This window comes from Lupinus angustifolius, chromosome LG01 (genome assembly GCF_001865875.1).
Source record: "Lupinus angustifolius cultivar Tanjil chromosome LG01, LupAngTanjil_v1.0, whole genome shotgun sequence".
In the NCBI taxonomy this organism is placed as follows: domain Eukaryota; kingdom Viridiplantae; phylum Streptophyta; class Magnoliopsida; order Fabales; family Fabaceae; genus Lupinus; species Lupinus angustifolius.
This window is the reverse complement of record NC_032009.1, coordinates 24,428,433-24,447,540: the sequence shown is the minus strand read 5'-3', so window position 1 is coordinate 24,447,540 and position 19,108 is coordinate 24,428,433. Positions and strand designations below refer to the sequence as shown.

Genomic DNA, 19,108 nt, shown 5'->3' with positions numbered 1-19,108 from the left:
ATATAGCATAAAAAACTTATAATGTATAATTTAACATTAAATATGAGTACTGAATTAAAATGTGTGGATTTGTTATTATTGAAATTATCTGATTTAAAATTCGTTCATGATTTTAATTGCAAAACAGTTGCAATTTTGACAGCATCAACTATATTTTGTTGCAATTGACCACAAGTGTCATAAATGCAATCTAACTACAATTCAAAAATATGGAGTGTTTCATTTTGATAAATATTTAAAAATGGAAATTAATTTACAGTTCTTTTATGCAATGCATGACACCATATTCAACGCATCGAAGCAAGTTATTCACCTAAATAGTAGCCCCGCTATTTTACAAGCAGAGTTTTGCTAAAGGACAATGTCTATATTTTGATAATTTTCATTTCATCAATGCAGGAGAAAAGGAGTTCCTTCAAACTCTTTAGAGTTGAATTAAACTTTAATCATCTTCATCTTGATAACAAATCAAATGCATTAAAACATGAAAATATAATCTTAAGCCAGCTGCCAAAAAAGGGAAAAGGCGGCCAAGTGCACGAAACCTAGTGGGGCCTGAGGAACATAGATAGATATACAGTCTTGTCCTTGCAAGTAAAGAAGTTATCTCCAGAATTTGAATCCATAATCTTTCATGTCACACTGCAAACAACCTCACCATTTCCAAAGGAAGATGAAAAAAATTGAAACTCTATCCTCAACCATAAAAAACCAACTCAAGCTGCGGACATGGCAGATTATTCGAGCTACCACTTAAAAGGAGGCACGCCTTGGCCTATCCTCAGCAACATTCACTCTGATTGCCCTCCCATCCAAGCTCTGAAAAATCAAAACCACCATATCAGTCTAATGATTCAATCAGATGAATTAACCACATAAGTAGTCCTTGTGATGAGTTAATATTTATATATTCCAAAAACAAGGAAGCAATTTCATAAGTTGTCCATTCAGAACATTGCCAAAAGAACATTAGTCTATACTCTATAACAATGTTGTTGCCTTCAGCACATTTAATTACCAATGCTTGTTGAATGTTACCATTGACATAAAGTAAGAAAGCACTTCTGTCATACCTGACCATCAAGAGCAGCAATGGCATCATTAATTTCAGCCTCGCTGGAAAATTTGACAAAGCCAAAACCGCGTGATCGACCAGTCTCTTTGTCATACACTACCCGAGCATTCTCAACCTTACCATGTTCGCTGAAAATTTGCTCCAGCCGAGCATTGTCAACACTCCATGGCAAATTACCAACATAGAGTCTTAAGGTATTATCAAAGGCAAGCGGTGGGCGCTCCTGCCTTGCTCCTCTTGGAGCAGCAATGTTAACAGTCAAGAGTCTTCCATTAAAATCCTGTCACAGATGTGATGGATAAGAGCATTGGCAAAGAAAATTTTATTAGTACTCATGCTTATTCCGGTAAAGGCCGCGTCACATGTAAGACAAATTGAACTTGAAAAAATAGAAATCAATTTCAAAAACACCTTTGTTTCCTTACTCATACATAGTCTAATAAGAGCAAAATTCTGAAGATTCAGTTTTATTTTCTCTAAGAAATTACAAAAGATAATATTCCGATGTCATGGAGATCCCAGGAGGTTCCAATTCTAAGACACATTAGATACTGAACTAGGAAGGTATTCAAATGTCATGACTCATGAGGCAAAAACTAACAGTTATACATTACAGTTTGAGTATGAACACTTCTCCAATTCCTTGCTAACATTTAAATCTCTATGAATTTTACTATGTAGAGTACAAAGCATCATTAGAACAATGAACAGGAAAGCGATTAACCGATAGCATCTACACTAGCTAGAAAGATTAGTCCTAGAGCAACCTCATCAATGTCTAAGGTGAACTATTTTGAAGATAATACAAAAGATTTAAATATACTCATAAATCATAATATTCTTGCCCGGACGTCTCCACAGTATAACATAAATGTAGAGGAAGTTATAAGTTGTGCAATCTGCAGTGCTTTGATATTAACATAGATAGCCGACATTTATTCTCTATAAAGGGATTAATTCAGATACACAAGATGCTACTTAAAAGGGTTGAAAGGGTTATTACTCAAGTTGGTTAACTAGTGTAGTCAACATGGAAGAAAAACATCATATTACTTCCTCTAGTACTTATTATAAGGTGTCTTTAACTATATTACTCAGACGAAGGAAGATAGTTACTTTTCTTGATTTGTAAAAGATACTATAAAATCACAATTTTACCCCCTTAACTCTCTTTGGAATTTTTACAAACTTCTTGTTTCTCAGTAATGAACAAGGGGAAAATATGAGGGGGAAAACAATAAATGCTGCATTGAAAAATATAAAGTGCCTTATAAAAAGGACAGAGAAAACTTCTGGAATGCTGACTTATAAATCGGAACAGAGAGGGTGTAATTGGCATGTTCAGCTTTGTCTTCATATTGGCCTAGAACCACAATTCCCATGTTTTCTTTCAGTTGTGGGGTGGGAGGAGTAAAATGTACAAGTACTATGCAACTTAGGTAGCATTAGATCCACCAGAACATGTAAGTTCTATTCTATGTTTGGTGTATTTTATAACTATAAAAAAACAGAACATGTTATTAAAAGGTGAAACATTTTGGTCCTACTAAAAAGTCTGAAACCAAAGAAAATAGAATGGAATAGGAACTTATTGTTCCTCCTGTTCTATTCACAGGCAAACACTATCTCACTGTCAATAATTAACAATCCTGTAACTATATGTTTACATTTACACCATTAGCATAATAGCATTGAAAATTAGAAACATATCAACAGGTCATGCTTAAAATTTGAGCATAATTATACAAATCTTCACACTATATCCAAACAATATAAAACTAAACAAACAACTTACATAGCCACTGAACTTCTCCACAGCTTTCTCAGCTTCTTCAACTGTACTCATGGTTACAAATCCAAATCCGCGACTTTGGTCGGTCGCCCTATTATAAATGACCTAAAATCACAAAATTCATAAATACGAGTCACATTCAACATGAGTGTAATATTTATGTACTATCATTATGAAATTTTATATACAGTTACATACTCTGGATTACATTTTTTGAACGGTCAATGATAATTAGATATGAATGGTAGATTCATACATTTTTTTCACACATTATCACATGTTAAAAAAAATCTAAAACCTCTGAATTAACATGATACAATTATCCACATAGTCTAACCTATGAAAATCCAAAAGGTAAGAACTAAGAACTAAGGACTCACCTCTGCAATCTCCACAGTCCCAGCGGTCTCAAAAAGCATGGCCAGTTTCTCACTGTCCACATCAAATGGCAAGTTCCCAACAAAGATTTTTGCATCATCAGATGGTTCATCAAAACCCTTCTCTTCAAAGTTCCCATCTTGAGCACTCTCTCCTTCTTCTCTTTCATCAACAGCATCTTGGTTTTCCCATGTGGGTTCTCCCTCTTCACCTTCTTCTTTCTCTTCTTGTTGAGCCCAATCTGAAGTTTGTGCTACAAATGTGAGAACAGGGGAATTGTGGGTTCTCCTGGTGCAGAGAGAAAGAGAGGGTGAAAAGAGTGAAGAGTAGGAGCATGAAAGTTGAAGCTTTATATGCTTATGAGGATTTGGGAGAATTGGGTATTTGGATTTGGTGAGTGAGGGAAGAGAGAATAAAGATGGTTCTGCTATTGTGAGGGAATTGAACATAGGCATCGTTGTGATAGACATAGAGAAGTAGAGAGGAAGGATAAGAGAAGAAAGAAGAACAGAACAGTGTGACAAGACAAAAAGGTTCAGGATAAGGGGCGGAACGAAATGAACACAAGTGAAGGATTTAAGTGATAGGTGAATATTCAGATATATTCTTTGAGATATGATGTCATGATAAGACTATTTCTTATTAACATAAAAAATAGTCGGGTATATAAGATTTCCGGTCCAACACTATGAGCCATTCAACTAATAGACATATATCACCCAGATGTGAGCATCATCGACCTTACCCATTTATCAAGTATGATTTGATTATGATTAGGCTCAAATAGAATAGGATTTGGTTTCAAAAATTAGACTCGACAATATTAATGGTCGGGTAGAGATTAAACATGAGTCGGCCCAACCCACCCTATGATAACTCACTCATCATGTTTATACGTGTCTTTATTTAAATGTGTACAAAATAATGACACATTTTGATCGAAAATATTAGTGATTCTCTAAAAAAAATTATCATATATACATGATTAATAATATAGTTACATATACCATTTATATGTCAAATTATATATTCATAATAGTAAATAATATTGAAAAGACTTTATCTAAAACGAGTATGCATTATATTTAATCGAGTTTAGGGTCGAGTTCAAGTTTAACTAGTGACTGAAACTATATTTAAGATTACCTATAATTGATAATGCTTAGAATTCCTTAAAATTGAAATTTGAAGATTTATGGAAACCCTTTCAAGTTTCAATTTACAGCAATAGGGAAAGCTTTGTTATCTCATTAAGGACTTGCTACTCATACTCAGTCCATTATTCTTTTCTATCTTTTTTCTCAATATGATCTCATCCTAATATTTAGGGGAAGCTTTAAAATGTACAATATACAGATGTTGTTTATGTTATAATTTGATCTTATTATAGATAATGGAGATAAGGTTTAATGAAGATATTATTTTCCAAGATGACCAAATGCAGATAATGGAAGAGATAGATGAACAATTACAATCCCGAGTTCAAGCAAATTTTGAAAAGAATGAAGCCCAACACGTCGGTATGACATTTACAACTGATAAAGTAGCTTATGATTTTATAATTTATTTGCATTCAGATAAGGTTTCTCTATTCAGAAGAATTGGAATTATAAAGCAAGAAATACTGAAATAATCATAAAATATCACTTTGTTTGCAATAAAGAATGATTTAAAAGGTTAGATAAGATTGCAAGGAAAAGAAGTAAAACGTCGTCGAGATGAAAGAGAAAGTTGCAAGACTCATATGCACATTGAAAAGACAAAAGAAGGAGATTGGGTAGTGAATAAGTTTTCCAATACACATAACCATGAATTGATTATAAATCCAACCAAAAAATGTCAATTACGTTCTCACAACAAGGCACATAAGAACTCTCGTATTAAGAGTCTTGTAGAAAACATTAATGGTTGTGGATTAGGTCTGACACAAATTTCATGTCTTGTTAATGTCATGAGTGATGAATCAATCACGGTGACACCAAATCAAGTTGTTGGACAATTGAGAGTAATTAGGAAAAATAATATTAGCAAAGAATGTATGGTTGTTCTTTACAAATTCTTGGAGAGACAAGCATTAGACTCTCAAATTTTTATGCCTTTGAGATTGATGAGGACAATGTTTGTTGTAGTATATTTTGGGTTGATGGTAGAGCAAGATATTGTTTGGTTGTGCTCTACTAGCAGATGAAAGAGAAGAAATCTTTGTTTGGTGTCGCGCCCCGATTTTCGGCTGCACGACTTTGTTTAGAGTCGCCACTACATTTTATACTTAAAAATGTAGAAAAATCTTTTAAGCCCAATTACCTTGGGCTTTTGGATTTTAATATCCAAGTTTGGGAGTCGGTTACAAGGTAGGGAATTTATTAACACCCTACTTGCTCGCCTTCAGCGGTACCCTTCATTAAAATATATGACATTATTATTATTATTATTATTATTATTAAATTGTCTGATTAATTAATCAATTATTAAGAAGAATAAAAATTAGTTTTTTATTATTATGCCTCACAAGATTGACCCCGGTCCTACGTATCCCTATTAAGGAAATCAAGGCTTATGTAGTTCTGTAAGTAAAAAAAGGTTTATTGGTTGAGTGTATTTTAATTAAAGAAAATATATTTTTTAGTCAAAAATATATATTTTACAAGTTTTGTTTATTATTGAAAAAAAAGTTTTTATTTGGTTAATTTTTGTTACTTATTAAAAAAAATGGAACTAAATTGATTTTGAGATTTAATCGATTGAAAAGAAGCGGCATAGCGCAACCGTTAAAAGATGATCTAAGAAGAAAGAGGCATCCAGGACGACCTTCTCTCCATCTTTGATTAAACCTCAAAATTAATTTATTTTTTGAAAAAATTATTTGCCATGTTTTATTTAAAAAGGTTAAAAAAATAATTTATTAGTCTATCCAAGTTATTTATAGAAATTTATTTTTATTAATAAAAAAAGTTTGCTTAATTTGTAGATATATGAAAATAAAATTTTTGTTTTGCTAATTTTACCATGTTTAGATGCATAATAAAATTCGGTTAATTATACCATGTCAAAGTAATCATAATAAAATTCGGTTAATTAAGGAACGCATAAAAAATAATTTCTATACTATTTAACCATTTATTATTTATTCTAGAAAATTATTTAAATATATGTTACTGTTTTTTTATTTTAGTTTATGTCTAATAAAATCATTACATGGTTAAAAAGAATATATTGGATAATGTTATTATAATATGAAACTAATGGAGAAGATAATAAATTAGAGAAAAAAAGGCCTACCTATTTATAGATGAATGGGAATCTGCATTGTGAGGGTGAGGAGGATGCATGGATGGTTCTGTGCACACGGCTGCACTGGAATCCATGTTCCAATGGGTATAGTGATTCAGTGTGGCGCGGTGCATTGTAGCTGTGACACTTTTTGTGATCTGATTGGCCAGATCTTTGGTCAATGTGAGGGTGTGGGAAGTAAGCAAATCGGACGGCTGTGGTTCAATGCTCAACGTGAGTGTATGGGGTTGGCATGAACCCGCCTGCAATGAATTGTTTCGAATTAAAAAAAACCCACATAGTTCCTCTCTCACGGCAACTTACTTTTGCAGAGTTTTTTTAGTGTTTCCAGTGTAGTTTTTTATGTTCACCCTAGGCTCTATTTATAATAGACGATATACCAACCGACTCCGAATTTTAGGGTGTTTAAAATTAAATCTGGTAGCATCTTTTTAACAAACCAGATTTGACCATATCTATTCTTATTATTTTAATACTTTTTCCTTTATTCATTTTTTAAATTCAAATTAGGTTGTTAGATATGATTATTTAATTTATTTAAATTATTCCGAAAATTTTATAAAATATGGACAAAATAATTATGTCCTATACGTTAAAAATTTCGAAAATTTAAAATAAATAAATATATAAAAATGTTTTCTCTCTCTTTTAAAAAAAAAAGAGTATGGGTTCAATGGGGCCCATTCCTAATTTAAAATTTTTATTTACTAAAATCGTTTTCTTAATTTATTTTAGTTTTTAACATTTGGTCAACCTAACCACTTGGGTTCAACATTAATTTATCCACTATTATTTTTGAATTTTCGGTTAACTCAATCACTTAGATTTGGAAACTTCATTTGTTTATTATTTTTATAATTTTTAGTTAACCTAATCATTTAGATTTAGGAACTTGATTTTGTTTTGTTTTGTTATATTTAATTTCTTTAATTTAATAATTTCAAAAATAATTATAAAAATTCATGAAAATAGTTTTATTATTAAAATATCAAAAAATACCAAAAAAATAAAATGAAGATCATTTATTATTTTTATTTAAAAGGGTTTTTGGGCTTTTTCTGGGTCGGACAAAAATGACTGTGCACAGTTACCTCTCTTTACTTGTTACTTACCTGATAGCAAACAAACCAAAGTTTGAGAGATATCATGGTAAGTGACTAGTAAAGAAATGAACATTATTTTTGTTAAGGCTTAAAAAAGGTCATTGGGAAGGTACCGAATGTTGATGAAGCAGATCGATGCTCTGCTAGTGGACCAGAGATTTGTTGAGATAGTTCCCGCATTTGCCGTGATGGACCAGGGATTTGTTGAGGCAATTCCCGCGCTTGCCGTATGATTCAGGGATTTGCTGAGGCACATGTGTTGCCCAAAAGGATTCAGGGATTTGCTGAGGCACCCATGTTGCCAAATTGATTCTAGGATTTGCTGAGACACCCATGCTACCGAAATGATTCAGGGATTTGTTTAGGCACCCATGCTGCCAAAATGATTAAAGGATTTGCTGAGGCACCCGTGCTGCCAAAATGATTCAGGGATTTGTTAAGGCACCCATACTTCTGAAATGATTCAGAAATTTGCTGAGGTACCCATGCTGCCAAAATGATTCAGGGATTTGCTAAGACACCCGTACTGTCATAAAGAATGAGGGATTTGCTTAGGCACCCGTGCTACCATAAAGAATCAGGGATTTGTTGAGGCACCCATGCTGCCGTAAGGAATTAGGGATTTGCTGAGGCACCCGTGCTACCGTAAGAAATCAGGGATTTGCTTAGGCACCCGTGCTGTCGTAAGAAATTAGGGATTTGTTGAGGCACCCATGCTGCCGTAACGAATCAGGGATTTGCTGAGGCACCCGTGCTGCCATAAAGAATTAGGGATTTGTTGAGGCACTCATGCTTTCGCAAGGAGGTTTTTTGTGAAACTAGAAAATTCACTTGCAGAATATAATGTTCTGCATCGATTGTTAACGTAGACATTATGTATAAATGTATGTTGAGATGTATGATATGCAATTTTTGGTTTGTTTGTTTATGTTTATTAGATGAATGATGTAGAGATGCATGTTTAAATGTTTGATTATATGCAATGCAATGATTTGTTTGCGCTTATTGGAAGAATAGTGTAGAGATGCATGCTTGAATGCTTGGTTATATGTAATGCACTATTTTATTTGTTTGTACTTATTAGAAGAATAATGTAGGGATGCATGTTTAAATGTTTGGTTATTTGCAATGCAATATTTTGTTTGTGTGTTTGTCTGTTTGTGCTTATAGGAAGAATAATATGAAGATACATGTATGAATACCTAGTTATATGCGATGAATGGTTATGCCATGTTTTTTGTTTGTTTTTGTTTTGCTATAATGATTGGTATATAAATGTGACTATGCATTGATAAGTATAGTTATGTTTTAATGTATATAAGTCATGTATGATACGAGTACTATATATTTTGTTTGAATGGAATGAGGAGTAAGACTCGTGCACAATTGTTTTAATGCATCACTTATGGTTCAATTTGTTTTTTTATCTTGTGTATGAAACTCATCAAATTTTGTAGACTCGACTGAAATGACTTTTGTTGTCTCCTGTTGAGTGGCACCATAACTTTTCACTCATCCATATATGCCCCAGTTTACCTAAAGACGCCTTTGTCTTCAAGTGATCCATAAACCGCTTCAGTATGATCTTGAGCACAATAACTAAACCCATCTATTTTGCTCGAGTGTAGGTTTGCATAGAATTTCTCTCAAAAGTGTTGATCTTTTTGTAACAATAAAAATTGTTCTAGTGTGCATGTTATGAACTCTTGTCTTCACTCAGGAGGCTACAACTTAGATTCTCCAAAAATTTACACTAGTTTGGGCGAATGATGATATGTAATAGCAAGTCTTGAACTTGGGGTGTTCATTTAATTTTCCCTAATTTTTGCCCAGAATACCATATGTAGGCATCTGTCGGGAATTCTCTCATTTTATTACGATCTCAAGTCGCCTTCATAGGTTTTCGACTTAGGACTCCTCACCTTTTCTGGGCTGCCCACGTGGGTTTTCAACCTAACACTCTTTCTTTTTGTTTTTTTGTTTTTTTTCTGCTTTTTTTCTTTTTTCTTGTGAATACCCCCGATGTGGCGACTTGAATTGATAGGAAGTAGAAGTCATGTGTGAGTCGTTGTTGAAGTTGTCTTTGAAGATGATAACTTAAGATATTTCTCCTTACTTGAGGCATTTTGGCTTATTTTGAACGAATCAATTTGGATCCAAGAAACGTCACTTCACTAAAGCCCCAATTTTAAGCTTTTTATCAACTTTCACAAGAAAATGAGATCAACTCCAAAAATTGCCCCAGTTTGGCATTCTTGTTACTTTCCACTCTCTAGTGTGAGCTAATCTAAGTCATTCTTCTATTCAAAATGATCTGGCAAACTTGGACTGTAAGGCTTTAGAGCACGAATCATCTTAAAACTTGTCCGAGTTTGAGAGACTTCCAATTTTCCTTTGCCTCTATTGTTCTTTATTTCATGCATAACTTTGGTCTAAAACAATGATCATGCAAATTTTGGTAAGTGTTTGGGCTATGAATGGTGATGTGGTAGTGATGATAAAATTTGGATTTGGCTTGGGTAATATGGTAGTGATGGTGATGATAGAATTCAATTTGGGTTTGGCTAATGTAGATGTGGTGGTGGTTATGATAGAATTGAGTTTGTGTTTGTCTTATGAATGATGGCGAACTTACGAATGATAGAAGGTTGAGCTTGTGTTTGAGGTTTTATTGTGGTTGATGATATTTAATTTGTGTTTGGTTTTGTGTTGATATGATGATGGTGATAATGAATTTTAACTTATGCATTAAAGATGAGATATTTTATCAAAATTTAATGAGATTTGTGGAGTCAACATTTTTTTTCGGTCATGATGCACATCTTAGGCAAATAAGTCTTCAACAAGGTCTTTTTAAGCTTGTACCGTGGTTTGGCTAGGGTTTTTAAGAAAAGGATATAAGGCTCAAAACTTGTGTTTCCCATACCCACCATTCACCTTTCTTCTTTATCCTATTTTCAACATTTTTCAAACATGACATTCAACTATTAAGAGAATTTTTCAAGTTTTGATAAGGATGGCCTATGATTAAGGCGATAATTTTTCATGAAGGGTTCCTTTTGTGATCATTGATATTGCATTTTTGCTATAACTTTTGCCTGAGATATTAGTTGAGGATTCTCAACGAGTTTTTTTACTTCTTTTGTTGATTTTTTAGCAAGGAACGTTCTTTGTATTTTCTTATCCCTCGGTCACATGATTGATGTAAAAGAATATTTTTCTTTAATAATTGAATGTCAAGGAAAATTGTTGAAAAGCTACCCTCCTCGGGCTATTAAAATATTGAGGGTTATTCAAAAATTATCTCATTTCATGATGTCTGGGCTTAAATGGGGTGACTAGGGATGTGTCCATAATGTTTAGGAATTAAAAAAATGTCTTGTGTCATCAGAGAAATTTGCTTGAAGATGTACACCATCTTTTGGTTTTATATTTGCATCATTCTCCATTTTACTTTTGAATCATTTTTTAATCAAATATATCATATTAATGCATAGATTAATTTTATTTGGGTTATGTATTCTCTTTTCGGGCAAATATGATTGGTAGAGTATAGTGTGGGATGTTATGGTGACGTATGAGATGTTGAAATTTGTATGATCAATGCATTAGTATATACTTGTTACAAAGATATGCATTTGAAAGTAAATATTTCTGAGTGAATGCTTGAATGGTTTAACCTTGATTGTGGTCCTTAAGTGAAGAGAATTTTTCAAATTGGTCTCCTATTTTGCTAGAGTTGAAGAGAATGCACTATCGAGTATGAACTCAACCACAAACGGGGAGTTATCTATCTTCTTAAATGTCTTCAGTTTCAATATTGATTGCTTTTAGTCGAGTCTAGCAGACTTGTTCTTAAAATCATTCTTCCATTTATGAGTGTTCTTAGAAGTGAGATCATGAAAGGCATGTAAGAAATGATTTCTTATTGATGCATGATATTCATGAAGTGATTTTTTTATCATGTTACATGAATTGAGATGTAACCTATAACTCAAAATGATGCATGAAATGCAAGTAACGTGTATGACTATGCGTGTGTTTGGATGTATTGATGGTGCAAGGATGCAAATCTTTTTATGATGCATGAGATATGAGAATGCATGTAATTTTATTTTTTCTTGAATGAATGAGACTGCTGGAAAATGCAATTTATGATATGTACGACTTTGAATGCATGGGGGTTACGATATATAGAAAGATGTATGGCATTTTTATTTTTATTTTTATGATGATGAATGAAGATATAAAAAATGGTTAATGAAATGATACAATCTTTGAATGAAGTTTTTTTTATGAATCTACATATGAATGAATGTATAAATAAATATGTGTATGAATGATGTACTTTTCATGAATGAGTGAATGAATTTTTTCTCTTTTTGAATAATTTATTTTCATTTTTTTTATGAATGTATCATTTATTTATTTATTATTTTCTGATGAATGTATGCATAAGTGATTGTATGTATGAGTAATGTGTTTATTTTTAAATTGCATGTATACATGAGTGAATGAATGCTTAATAATTGTTTATGCTGAATGAATGTCTAAGTCAATGAATGATTACTTTTCTTTCTGAATACATGAATGAATTTTTTAAAAATGATTGAGTGAATGAATGTGTGAATAATATACCTTTTTTAATGAATATATTAAGGCATAAGTCAATGAGTGTTTAAATAATTTCTTTTTCTTTTTTATGAATGAGTAATGGAATGCATCAATGAAAGAATAAATGTTTGAGTTATATGCATTATTTTACATGATGGATGAATATGTGAATAAATAAGAGAATGTATGAATGAGATTTTAAAAAAAAAAAATACATAAATGGATCGCTAATTAAAAGAATGTATGAATAATGTATGCATGAATGAATTATTGTGAATGATAGTTTTTTTTTGAGTTAGCGTATGCATGAATGAAATGATTTTTTGAATGATATGTTTTTTAATGTATGTATCTATAATGAATAAATGCATGCATAAATAGTGGGTGATCAATTTTCATATATCTATGTATGTATGAATATACGTATAAGTTAATCAATAAAAAATTTCTTTTTGAATGCATGAATGAATGTATAAGTCAATCAATGAAGATTTTTATTTTTGAATGCATAAGTCAACCAATGAATATTTTTATTTTTTTGAATGTATAAATGAATGAATAATTGAATGAATGTTTGAATATATACTTTTTTATGTTTATGCATTCAGAATGAATTTTTTGAATGATGTATTTTTTTATTAATGCATGATGAATAAAATGTCTAAAAATATAAAACGCACGCCTCTTAGGGTAATAGACCCTATCTTGGGGTGGTTTAGCCATCATTACCATTTGAACATGTATATATATATATATATATTTTAAATTATATTTCTTTTATGTTTATCGTTCAGACTAGCTTAGGGCCAAAATAAATTGTCATATTTATTTTTATGATAATCTCCTTGTCAGGGGAATAGGAATTCTCCTCAAGGGTGCGATATTTTACATAATTTTTATTTTACATGACAAAATTCCAAACAATGTATTACAATGCAAACATTACACACATCACAAAATTCACAACAAGTATAACGTCCTAGGACAAGGTTCTAACATACAATGGATGTCATTGACAAATTCTTGACTCCCTATAAAGGTTCCCATATTGCATCTCTCGAATAGAGAAGCATAAATACTATGATGTTAGAAACAAGAGATCAGCTCGAGCGGCTAACTCATAAGAAGAGGTAACAATATGAGTGGTCCACATCACCAACACTTAGAAGCGGCAAAGACCGCAACCAGTGAGACTAGTGTTCCTTCTATCCAAAAAAAGTATCACTAATACGCGGGTGTAGGGCATATATGTGTGCCTAAAATGTGTACATTATATATCACATAATAACAGAAACAATACATACATGTACATATAATTCTTATACGCAACATATAATTACTAATTAAGCATGCAATTCATACAATTAATAATTAAACATGTAATATATATCTCTACATACAACTAATAATTAAGTATGTAATTCATACAACTACTAATTAAGCATGCAATTTTCATATTTATAACATATAATTAATAATTAAGTATGCAATTCTCATATTTATACATACAATTAATAATTAAGTATGCAATTTTCATATTTATACATACAATTAGAATTAAGCATGTAATTCATATTTATACATACAATTAATAATTAAGCATGTAATTCATATTTATACATACAATTAATAATTAAGCATGTAATTCATATTTATACATACAATTAATAATTAAGCATGTAATTCATATTTATACATACAATTAATAATTAAGCATGTAATTCATATTTATACATACAATTAATAATTAAGCATGTAATTCATATTTATACATACAACTACTAATTAAGCATGCAATTTTCATATTATTGAAAATTAATTAATCCACCAAATAAAAAAATAATGATAAATAAACAGCCACACATTTTATTGATTATAGGCCAGACTCTCTCAAAAAAGTCCCTAGCAGAGTTGCCTGTTATCACGCCCCGATTTTCGGCGGCACGACTTTGTTTAGAGTCCCCACTACATTTTATAGTTAAAAATATAGAATTTTTTTTAATCCCAATTAACTTGGGCTTTTGGATTTTGATATCGAGGTTCAGGAGTCGGTTACAAGATAGGGAATGTATTAGTACCCTATCAGCCCGCCTTAACCGACACCCTTTATTAAAATATAAGACATTATTATTAATAATATTATTATTATCATTTTTATTAAATTGTCTGATTAATTAATCAATTATTAAGAAGAAGAATTAGTTTTTTATTATTATGTCTGACAAGATTGACCTCAATCCTACGTATCCCAATTAAGGGAATCAAGGCTTACGTAGTTCTTTAAGTAGAAAAAGGTTTATTGGTTGAGTGTATTTTAATTAAAGAAAATATATTTTTTTTAGTCAAAAATATATATTTTGTAAGTTTTATTTATTATTGAAGAAAGTTTTTATTTGGTTAATTTTTGTTCCTTATTAAAAAATGGAACTAAATTGATCTTGAGATTTAATCGATTGAAAAGAAGCGGCATAACGCGACCGTTCGAAGATGATCTGAGAAGAAAGAGGCCTCCAGAACGACATTTTCTCCATCATTGATTAAACCTCAAAATTAATTTATTTTTTGAAAAACTTATTTGCCATGTTTTATTTAAAAAGTTTAAAAACAATTTATTACTAAAAAAAGTTTGCTTAATAAAAAAAAGCTTATTTGCCATGTTTAGATGCATTTTACTAATTGAATTAACTTTATTATTATTTTCTTTATTTTCGTGAAATGTTTAAAAAATAATAAATCATATTAATTATAGAAGAAAGAGTTAATATAAATTGTCAAAGTAATCATAATAAAATTCGGTTAATTAAGGAACGCATAAAAAATAACTTCTCTACTATTTAACCATTTATTATTTATTCTTGAAAATTATTTAAATATATGCTACTGTTTATTTTAATTTTAGTTTATGTCTAATAAAATCATTACATGGTTAAAAAGAATATATTGGATAATGTTATTATAATATGAAACTAATGGAGAAGATAATAAATTAGATAAAAAAAGGCCTACCTATTTATAGATGAATGGGAATTTGCACTATGGGAGTAAGATTAGTGTGTGGCACTTGGGTATCTCTTGGACACGTGGCGACAGGTGAGTGGATGAGGAGATGATGGTGTGACCCGTCTGGATACGTGGTGTATCTATGTTGGATGGCTGAGGAGGATGCATGGATGGTTCTGTGTACAATGCTGCATTGGAACCCGTGTTCCAATGGGTATAATGATTCAGTATGGCGCGATGCACTGTAGTTGCGACACTTTTTGTGATCTGATTGGCCAGACCTTTGGTCAATGTGAGGGCGTGGGAAGTAAGCAAATCGGACGGTTGTGGTTCAATGCTCAACATGAGTGCATGGGAATGGCATGAACCCACCTGCATTGCTTCATTTTGAATTAAAAAAACCCGCAGAGTTCCTCTCTCACGACAACTTACTTTTGCAGAGTTTTTTTAGTGTTTCCAGTGTAGTTTTTTATGACCACCCTAGGCTCTATTTATAGTAGACGATATACCAATCGACTGCGAATTTTACGGTGTTTAAAATTAAATTTGGTAGTATCTTTTTTAACAAACCAGATTTGACCATATATATTCTTATTATTTTAATACTTTTTCTTTTATTCATTTTTAAATTCAAATTAGGTTGTTAGATTTGATTATTTAATTTATTTAAATTATTCTGAAAATTTTATAAAATATGGACAAAAATTAATTTAATTATTTCCTATACATTTAAAATTTCGAAAAATTAAAATAAATAAATAAATAAAAACGTTTTTTTTTCTCTCTCTCTTTTTTTAAAAAAAAAAGAGTATGCGGTCAATGGTGGCCCATTGCTAATTCAAAATTTTTATTTACTAAAATCGTTTTCTTAATTTATTTTGGTTTTGAACATTTGGTCAACCTAACCACTTGGGTTCAACATTAATTTATATACTATTATTTTTGAATTTTTGGTTAACCCAATCACTTAGATTTAGGAACTTCATTTGTTTATTATTTCTTGAATTTTTAGTTAACATAATCATTTAGATTTAAGAACTTGATTTTGTTTTATTTTGTTATATTTAATTTGAAATTTCGAAAATAATTATAAAAATTCATGAAAATAGTTTTATTATTAAAATATCAAAAAATAGCAAAATAAATAAAATGAAGATCATTTATTATTTTTATTTAAAAGGGTTTTTGGGTTTTTTCTGGGCCGGACAAAAATGGGTGTACACATTTGGTTATTTAAACAATGGTTGAGGTGTATGTGGGATAATGCCATAGGGGCATTTATAATTGACCAAGATGTTGCAATTGGTAATCCAATTAAGAGAGTTTTCCCGCATGCTCACCATCGTTATTATAATTGGCATTTATCTCTTCATGAGGATGAACACATTCGACCTCTTCATTCCATACCCGAGTTCGATGAACTTTATACAAGATGGGCTAAAAAAAGTAAATCAATTGAAGAATCGGAACAATGGTGGAATACATTAAAAGGAAAAAGCCTTCTTTTGTTGGTATTTTGAGTGAGAAACAAAGAAATATAATGAAAGCTTAGAAGTGGCTAGAAGATATGTACGAAAAAAGGCATCATTGAGTGAAAGCTTATTTGCGAGGCACTTTCTTTGCAGGTACTTATTTTGAATATATGTTGTATTATTTATTCAATCTTAACACTATATTATTACAGTTATAATTATAATATTTACATGTATTGTTATTTTAATTGTCTTAGGGATGAAATCAAGTCAAAGAAGTGAAAGCGTGAATGCTTTTTTTGATGGCTTTGTGCATAGTACTACTCCGCTAAATGAATTTGTTGATCAATATGATAAGGCATTAGCAGATTCTCGTTCAAAGGAGGATATTGGTGACTTATTTAATATGAGAACTCATCCAGACTTGACATATTTGAGTCCTATTAAGTGTCATGCAGGAAAAGTTTATACTAGGAACATTTTTAATCTTGTTTCTAAAGAGTTTAAGCATGTTTGGAGCTGTGAACATAAAAAATCAAGGAAGGAATGAGATCTTACTACTTATGAGGTAACATTTACTTCTAGGGAAAAGTGGTTTCGCACAATGTTTATGTTAATATGACTAATCAGGATTTCAGATGTAGTTGTGCAAAGTTTGAGACTTGGGGACTACTTTGTAAACACATTTTGTACATCATGGAGCATAAGTTGTTTATTAAATGGATTCTAGATAAATATATTTTACCTAGGTGGACTCTTGGTGTTCGTTATAGTATTGTGTGTCTTGGTAATATGATAAAGACAAATATTGAGTCAATTGGACAGCCACTAACTCCTGTGGAAATTTGGAGTTTTCGAACTTCATTTAACAATTTTTTTGATAAGATAATAAATAGACGGGAGTACTTTCAAATTGGTGTAGATCTTTTGCAAAAAGGATTTGAGAGAATTTCTATCATGGAGGCAAAATCAAATGGAATAGTAGAAGAAGAAAATTATGTTTCTTCAACCAATAATATAATTGAAGTCCTGGAAAATTCAAATACCATGATTCGTGATCCAACAAATATTAGGACCAAAGGAAGACCAAAAATGGCTACAAGATTTCCTTTTGGGAAGGAAGTGGGTCAAATTCAATCACATATTCGAGTACGAACTTGTAGTGTGTGTCACAAAAAGGGTCACGATGTAAGAAAATGTTCTAGTAACAAGGTATGAAATTTTGATTAGATACATATTATATATTTTAGTATGTTTGCTTATATTAAAACTAATAAGTATTTTAATATTGTGATTTCATCGGGGAGGAAGGTCAAGCACTCAGTGATTGTTGAAGATGTCTACATGTTCCATATTTTTGGTTATGTTGTATCTGATATGCTTAGGGTATAATTATGCATTAGTTTTGTATTTGGTGAAGATTGATGCTAAACTGTTATGAAGGTTATATAAAAGATATTGTATTTTTATCAATGAGATTTGTGTTGGTTTGAACAGTGTTATAACAGATAAAATTGATCACAATACAATATACTTCTTCTAATTACAACTTAAAATGTTAATGCATCACATGTAGAACACATAGTTATAATAGAAAAAAACATAACAGTAACACTGTTATAAGAGGAAAAAATTCAACATAGTGCAATACATGTTTTTTCTTGTAATTACAGTTAGTGAAATGTTAGTACAACACAATATTACAACATATAATGATCAATGATGTTAATGAAACATCAATTTGTACATGATCAATTCCTAATACACTTTTTTTATATTCCTAATACACCACTCTGAATGCAATTACAATGTGAAATTATTCCTAATTCACTTTAGAGTTTCACGGTTTTGACATTCTCATGATCTTTCCAAGAGTTGTGTGGCATGCATATGACCAACTTCTTTAGCTTCAAGCACAATCTTGAGTCAACTTCATGGAAATGAAGAGGGCATGTGCTAGAAATCTCTTGTGCTAAACTTTCTAAGCGATACTTGAGAGCTATATTCTCCATACCAAGGATAAGATTCAGATGGTTAAGAACATAATATTTCTCCATACCTACTGATCAATACAAGTTAAAGGAAATCTTAAATACAAAGAGAGAAAAGCATAAGCATCACAACAACAAGAACATAATATTTCTCATGCTAAAAATAATAATATACATATCCATCCACTTGTTTATGTTCTTGGTCCTTTGAGCCAGAATCTCCTAACTGTGTTTGCTACTAATTCACTAAGAAGGACAAATGAGGCATCTTTGCTTACAACCACCTCAGAAGCCACTATAAGATCCCTTAGTAACACTTTGGTTTTGTTTGTGCTTCGATCATATTTAATTAGGGTCCCAAAACTATCTCTTTTGTCTATCATTTTGTTTGG

The 19,108-nt window shown here is 31.1% G+C and overlaps 1 protein-coding gene across 1 annotated transcript; it reads right to left on the bottom strand.

Moving 5' to 3' along the window:
- On the bottom strand, positions 411-3,824 carry LOC109357775 (28 kDa ribonucleoprotein, chloroplastic-like). Its single transcript, XM_019601822.1, has 4 exons — positions 3,248-3,824; positions 2,871-2,972; positions 1,074-1,355; positions 411-819 (listed from the first exon to the last, which is right to left on the bottom strand). The coding sequence occupies exons 1-4, from the start codon at positions 3,713-3,715 to the stop codon at positions 754-756; spliced, it is 918 nt and encodes a 305-aa protein (XP_019457367.1). The 5' UTR covers positions 3,716-3,824; the 3' UTR covers positions 411-753.